The 7,313-nt window shown below is 68.2% G+C and overlaps 1 protein-coding gene across 1 annotated transcript in view; it reads right to left on the bottom strand.

Moving 5' to 3' along the window:
- Window positions 1-7,313, bottom strand: part of MTMR14 (myotubularin related protein 14) — a gene marked incomplete at its 5' end in the record, with an annotated part of 28,110 nt that extends 20,797 nt beyond the window's left edge. Inside the window, 4 exons of the mRNA XM_004692238.2 lie at window positions 562-804; window positions 935-1,107; window positions 5,420-5,568; window positions 7,179-7,313. Of these exons, the coding sequence (XP_004692295.1) occupies window positions 562-804; window positions 935-1,107; window positions 5,420-5,568; window positions 7,179-7,313 (700 nt within the window). The remainder of the gene's footprint in view (window positions 1-561; window positions 805-934; window positions 1,108-5,419; window positions 5,569-7,178) is intronic.

Here is a 7,313-nt window from a genome sequence, read left to right on the forward strand (position 1 = left end):
GGCTCACGGCCGCCGGCCACGAGTCCACGCGCTGCGCTCGGGGAGGACGAGGGCTGGGCCCGGGCCCCGTCTGCCCCGCACTGGCCCTGCCGAGGAGCTACGTCTCCCGCTGTCCAGGCCGGACACTGCTAGGTGAGGGCAGCCCGGGTCAGGGCGGACGGGGCGGGGAGGCTCCACGCCAGTGGTCAGTGCGAACGGGAGCGCCGGCCTGTGCGGCTGTGCCACGTCCCGGCACGGCTCCAGGGCAGGGGGTCTCCCAACTGGCTTTTTCACGACTTCCAGGGACACGGAGAACCAAGTGGCCTCAGGGCACCCCTGGGGCTCAGCTTCCACACAAGCTTTCCCGGGCCCACCCGCCCCAAAGGCTCTGGCCCGGTCTCCTGTCCGCCCTCGCCCTCACAGCTGCCCGCTCCCACCTGCACCGCGGCCCCGGGAGCGCGGCTCTGCCACTCGGCGCTCAGGAATGGGGCTGGTCCTCGCCCACACAGGGTGCTGCTGGCTGAGGAGATTAAGTCCAAGTCCTGCTGCGGGAAGGACGTGGACGTGGGGCCGTGACTTCACCTGAGCCTCCGTGGCACTGCCCGGCAGCACCCTGGCCCCAGAGGCCTGTGAGGCAGTAAGGCGAGTCGGCGCCGGGAGTCCGACCGACAGACTCCAGGCCGCAGCGCCCGTCAGCCTGCGACAGTGCCTGGGTGTAACCACGCGCACAGGCGGCCACCTGCTGCAGAGCGCACAGGGCGTCAACTCGCTCCATCGATCCACGCGAGCCGAGGGCGGCCACTGAGGACGCCGAGGCGCGCAGGCCTGGGACGGAGTCCGGCCCCGCACACGGGCGAAGGCCCTTCCCCGGCCTGTCCCTGGAGGCGGCGTTCCCCGCTGCGCCAGGGCCCCCACCCGGGCCACCGGCGGCAAACGCCAGGAACGAGGCACCGACCCTGCGTGAAGCCAGTCGCCCGAGAACGGGGCACGCGGGCGCCAACCTCGGCCTCTGCGCTCACCTTGCCCTTGAACAGGATCACCGGGCAGACAAAGCGGCCCCGGCACCGGGCGGTCTTGCTGCGGTAGACGAGATCCTGCAGCTTGCTCACCTGCACGGTGCTCTGAAACCTGGCGAGGGCGAGACAGGAGGTCAGGCGGCTTCGGAGCGGGCCGCGTGTGCCCGCCGGGTCTGCTGCAAGCCTTCGTTTAAAACTCGGTAAATGCACAATTCCCCAAATTCTGGACCAAAGACGTGTGAAGTTGCTCAGGAAGGAAAAGGCGCTCTGTTACAGAGATTCAAAAAGTCACCCCGATTCCCGAACCTTTTTATGAAAACCGCGAGCTGAATGCAGCAGTGCACAGCGGAGGCAGCTGCCTCCGTGTCTGAGCGCCCGGCGGGCACTCGGTCAGGCCTGGCGCACCCCGGGGCCCTCCGGAAACCCGCGGCAGGGCGAGGGGAAAGCTCAGGCTCCACGAGGCCGCCGCCCCTGCACCTCACGGGCATTCCAGCTGCAGGTCTGACGGTGCTGTAGGGACGGTGCTGCCCCCCCCCAGCTGGCCGCGGCACCCCACGGCCTCCCGTCTCCCAGCAGTGTGGCCAGTGCCCAAGTCGCATCTGCCTTCAGACGCAGCGGACGGGGCGGACTGGACTTGCGGGCACTGGGATTCGCGCCGAGGGGACACTGGCCTGCTGTGGTGGGCTGAGAACGCGCCTCCTGGGGATGTGCCTGCACCCAAAACACACCCACGGCCAGCGCCAAGCCCCGAAGCAGAGCGATGGGGCCCTGGGGCGTGCGGTGCTTGTGGCCGCCAGGCTTGCTGCCGGAGCTCTGGGCAGCGAGGGCCAGGGCTGGCAGGGAGCTCAAGCAATTCCCACCCAGATGCGAAGATGAGGCTCCGCTCTGAACAGACTCCCAACCAGCCGGGAAGGGCAGGGAGCCCCTCCGGGCCCCCAGGCCGCATCCCCGAGGCCACCGACACCGTCTCCACCCCCAGCTTTCTAGGGAGCCCCGCATTCCGGGGCTCCTCACGTACACAAGCCCAGAGAGACGGCTTCAGAAGGCCGAGGCTCGGCACCCCCACGCCGTAGCGCGGTCAGGGCGTCTGGACGCTGCGGCCAGCACGACAGTCTTTCACACGGCCTCAGGCCTCAGGCCCAGCTCACACACAGCCGCTTCAAGGGGCCGCCTGCACCAGGCCCCGGGCAAGGCGGGACGGGGCCCGCACTGGCCCTGGCGTGGGCTCCGTGCGGTCTACTCAGGGTGTTAGCTTCGGCAGCCCCAGCGCCGACCTTCGGAAGGAAGGAGAGAGAATGACAAACGCGGAGAGGTGGCCGCCTCGCCCGGGCACTCAGAGGAGGCCCAGGCCGGGCCCCCGGCTGGCAGCGCCGCTGAGCTGGCGCTCTGCCCCGCCGCTCACTCGGTTCCCGCGGTGAGAAGGCACCGAGGACGCGCCACTCCTTCCTCTCCAGCTCCCGCGGCCTCACGCCACCCTGCTCACAGCCAGCCTCGCCGCCGCCCGGGGGCCAGGCCGAGCCCAGCAGCCCCGGGACACCAGAGCCTCGCTCGGCCCCGACTCGGCGGGGTCAGCCCTTCTGTTCGGCCCACCGTCCACACAGCGAGGTGGAGAACATGCCGGAGGCCCCGTGCGGCTCTGAGCAGGCCGCCGTCCCGCTGAGGCAGGGCCTCGCCGCGTCAGGGAGGCGGCGTTCTGCCCCCTCCCCGTCTGCAGCCCCAGGCTGCGTCTCAGCTCCCGCGGCCTGAGGACGTCCTGCTCCGGTCCTGCCCCTGCCCGCTGCCGCGCTGGTCCTCTGTGAGCGAGCAGGCTCGGCCCTGTGCCTGCAGTCGAGGCCCTGAAGCTCCTGGCAAGGTGCTGCGGGGGAAGGGCTGCCGCGGCTGTTTCACGGAAGCCGGCGGCTGGGTGTCATCTTTCCCAAGCGCCATTCACGTGCGACCAAGCGACACTCACACTAAGAAAATGCCACTGCCCGTCCTTCCCCATGGTGACCTCCCCAGGCCACAGCGCAGTCCCCAGACCAGGCGAACGCCACTGCGTACCCCGACCTGCTGAGCGAAGCGCTCCTGCGCCTGCCGCTAGCCCCCAGCCACAGCGGGGCGCGCCCTCAGGGGCGAAGCCAAGGAGCCCCGTGCAGCTGTGACACCTCAGGCAACGAACGCTCGCAGTCCGGGAGCAGAACTGGCCGGAGCGCAGGGCACGGCCGCGGGCGCAGACACGCAAGCCAGCCGCGAGTCTGTGACTGCCCGCAAGGACCTGGTCTCCCCCCTTCTGGCAGGGCGCTAAACCCTACACGTTTCCTGAGGGGCCAGTGAGGAGGCAGCCTGGAAAGCCCCCACGGCCTAAGGCTGGGGCTGCGGCCAGGGAAGCGAGCGGGCCGAGTAACGGCCAGTGGTCTCACCAGTGAGCCTGTGAAAGGGAGCCCCGCTGAGACCTAAAGGGCGGCTCCACGCGCACCCCGCTTGTGGACGCAGGGCCACGTGGGGAGAGCTGCCTGGCAAAGGGCCCCACGCCGGCCCGAGCGACCTCCCTCCCCGGCTGAGCCGGGAAGCAGTCGGCGAGGCGCCGCTGAGCCCTGCGAGTCGCTCTCGCACGCGAAGCGAAGCCAAGGAGGGCCGCAGAGCCGCCTGCCTGAGGGGAGTGGGGACTGGTGGGGGGCCTCCCTCCCCGACATACGCACCCCCGGGGCTCGGGGGCAGAGCCCTCGCCAGGACCCCCAGGCCTCACTGGCCCTCCTGCCCCGCCCCGACAGGAACTCCGTCTAGCGGCCTCCGGTGTGCATCTGCTCTCCGCTGAAGGAGCCGGGGTCTGCCACACGGTGGCAGCTCTCAGACCACATCTCCCTGTTGAGAAGCTGCTGCTCGCTCCCGACCGGGGATGGCAGGATGCAGGCAGGGCAGGGTGGCTGACAGGGCAGGCCGCGTCCGGGGGCCAGTTCCACCTGCCCTGTTAACTCAGCCAGCCAGCGGCTCCTGGAGGCCAGGTGGGACAGAAGCGAGCTCTCCTCCTACCTGCCCTTCTCTTCAGCAGGTAAGCACCGTCCATGCTCTCCGGCCTCAGGCCTTCAAGGAGAGATGGGTAAGCCCCACAGTAATTCCTCTCACGGCAGGAGAGACTGCCGGGGCCCAGCCGGGAGGGGAGCCCGCCAGACAGGCAGGGCGAGCCCGGCAGGCACAGCCCCAGCTGGAAGCCCACTCCACTTCCGCTCCGTGGCCTCGGGGAACACCCCAAGCTCCATCTCTGGGCTTCACCTCCCTCGCCTTCTCTGGTGCCTGGCAGCCCACAGCGGCAGCCTCCGGCCAGCGAGCGTGAAGCAGTTTTGACTCAGCAGGTCGGGAGGGCTCCAACTGTGACTGCTGAACGCTCAGGGGTCCGAGCATGTTCGCACCTCTGACGCCCACCAGCCACCCCGCCTGGCCTGGCGAGCCGCTCCTGCGCGGGCTGGTCTCTAAGGCATTTCAGGTGGACTCCTCCCGTCCTAGTTCCAAGGGCCTCTTCGGGGAGGTGACCCCCACCCCACACACGCGCCCGCCTGATTCGCCCGCAGGGCTACTCCACCTTAGGGTGCGCGTCCCGGGCCCGCCGTACACTGTGGTCTCAACTCACTGCTCCCGCGCCTGGACCGAGACTCCAGCCAGCGGCTGGTGCACGGCTGCAGGCGTCTGTGGCCCTCATGGTGACATTTCAGGACCAGGCCGGCGGTCACAATCCTGCTGCCAACAGCTCTCGCGATTCCCTTAACGCCATCAGCGGCAAGGCCAGGGGACAGACTTCTCAGACCGACAAAACGCACGTCTCGGCGTCCCTGTGCTGGGACCGCTCCGAGCGCCAGGGCCGGCTGACGGCTGGTCTTTCCCGCCGCGGCTGTGCCCTGTGGTCTGCTCCGGCTGAGCCAACCCCGCGGAAGCGCCGGGGCCTCGCTCGTCCTACGGCAGGCTTGCCAGGCTGGCACGGCCCGCGCCTCAGCGACGCGGAAGCTGCCTGCCCAGATCGAGACAGAGGCCGACCGACCGGTGAGAGACCCACACGCCAGAGGTTCAACAGCTGGTCCCGAGTTCGTCTCTCAGCCAGGAGTCAGGGGCAGTCTGACTCCCACCCAGGCGCCGCGCTCGCCAGCCCGCGCTCTGCACGTGTCTGCACCGAGCCCCCCACACGCGCACGAAACGGGCACTGAGGCTTGGCGAGGCCTGACACGAGTGGCCGCGGGCAGCGGCTGTCGGCCTGAGAGAAACGGAGTCCGGGCGCGACTGCCCGCCCCGGTGCCATGCGTGCCCCCCCCCGGCCTAGCTGGCCGAGCCCGCAGGACAGCAAAGCTGCCCGCGCGCCTGAGCGTCGCCCTCGGGAGGCGGGTCTGCCCGCTCGGCTGCCCACCCAGCTGCAGAGCTCCCGCTCCCGGTGCGGCTCCCTCGGGCGACAGCACGCTCACGTGTCTTTCTCCTTCTCCGAACTCTCGTACTCCAGGAACACGATGTGCTGGGGGTAGTGGCCGCAGATATCCCCGTTCACGTTCCGGATCACGCTGTAACAGTAGTCGCGGCCGAACAGCTCCAGACATCTCTTCTCGATGCGCTCAACCTGCGCGGGAGACAGCTGCGTCAGCACGGCGGGATCCCAGCGCGGCGACGGGGGCTCGCGGCCTGGCGGGGGCTCGGGGTGGCAGGCGCCCCTCACATCTCCAGCGTGGGAAGAGACACGCCCCGGTCGGGAGCTGAGCCTGCCGTCTGTCCCCCTCGTGGTGAGGCCCTGGGAGCAGCTCTAAACTCCTCAGCTTTGTACGTGAAGTTGTGCCGATCTGTGTGCGGCCGGAGCAGACTGCAGCTCTCCCGGGTCTGCGGGGGCGGGAAGAGCTGTTGCCCTAGAGGCTACTGTCACTGGCGCTCGCCCATCGTCTCGCAGTGGTTCCAGGCCTTTCACATTGTCCAGTCACAGACCAGGACCTAGAAGCTCTGGTTAGTGCCATGAGTAGCCGCTGCAGACAAAGTTGTGTCCTCACTCACACACCATTTTCTTACAAAATACAAGGAACAGCTCTTGTTCTGTTCAGTTTCCTCGAAGGGCCCATCAGAAAAAGGTGTGAGACCTGCCACTCTCAGTCCACAAGGGGCCAGGAGGCCAGAGAGGACTGCGGCTATAGTTCAGGTCAGGTGGGACTTATGACGACCTACTCCTCAGGGGCCCCCAGAGACCATCAGTCCTCACAGCCACTTCCAGAGCCTTCTGAATGAGGCCTCAAAGAGCAACAGGAGGAGGAACTCCCAGGATTCAACTAGGAATCCTCAGGTTTTAAGACGCATGTGTATCATTAAGAAGCCTGTTAAAAAATGTAAATTCTAGGTCTCCACCCTCTGCAATTCTGACTCAGGAGCGCGGGGTGGGCCCAGGGAGTATTTTTAACAAGCACCCGGAGAGCCCTCACACAGGTGGTCCTCTGGGGAAGCTCTGAGGAATACTTGGTCATTTAGAGGGTGGGGAGGTCTGTCATTACTGAAGCCTGGGTTACCCCAAGGCCTAGCAGACACCCACTGCGGGCTGTCCCAGCACAGGAACCTCACGCCCAGGGTGGGACAGTTCCCCTGGAAAACCTGATGCCAAACCACCCGTGGCCAAGCCACCTGGGAGCGGAGAGCCCGAAGGCCAGCACTCTCCTACCTGGCTGGGGCCGGGTGGGGCGGGTCGAGGGTCTGGCGATGAGACAGAAGGGTCCGGGGGTGGGAAAAAAGGAACTGAGACCTGCTTCAGATAAAGGAACAGGGAGTGTGGGCTGCCTTCCTGCTCTGGGGGGAGGACAGGGGCGGGCCTGCTTCTGCTTCTGTGCGGGCTACACAAGGAGGCAACGCGCCACTGCGCCCCGCCATTCCAGCGCCTGCATTCTGACCTCTGACCTGGAGGAATCCTCTAGACGTGGGCTCGGCCTGGCTCCGATGCAGGGGTACTGCCTCCCTCGGCGCCTGCTCTCCACGCGCTGACCCGCCCCGCTCCAGCCCGGGCCTCCAACCCGGGTCAACCCAGAAGGAAGGTCCGTCCTGGCTTCCTCCTCCCTCTAGGTCCCCCTCCCGGCTCTGACCCCCGACCTTGCTCTCGGGGAGCGCCCCCTCTCCCCGCCAGCCTTCCTCTGACCCCTGACCTGAGCCTTTCCTCGAGACCCCCGGGAGGGGACCGCCCGCGGCCCGCCGCCCCGAACGCACCTTCGAGCCGCCCGTCCCGCTGCAGTCCTTGGCCCGGTACTGGGTCCGGGAGAACTCCTCCAGCAGCTCCCCGAGCCCCGGCTCCTGCGGCGGCGGGTGGCCCGAGGAAGCCGAGGTCCCCGCCGAGGCGGCGGC

The sequence above is a fragment of the Condylura cristata genome, unplaced genomic scaffold (genome assembly GCF_000260355.1).
Source record: "Condylura cristata isolate star-nosed mole 26May11 unplaced genomic scaffold, ConCri1.0 scaffold00033, whole genome shotgun sequence".
NCBI lineage: Eukaryota > Metazoa > Chordata > Mammalia > Eulipotyphla > Talpidae > Condylura > Condylura cristata.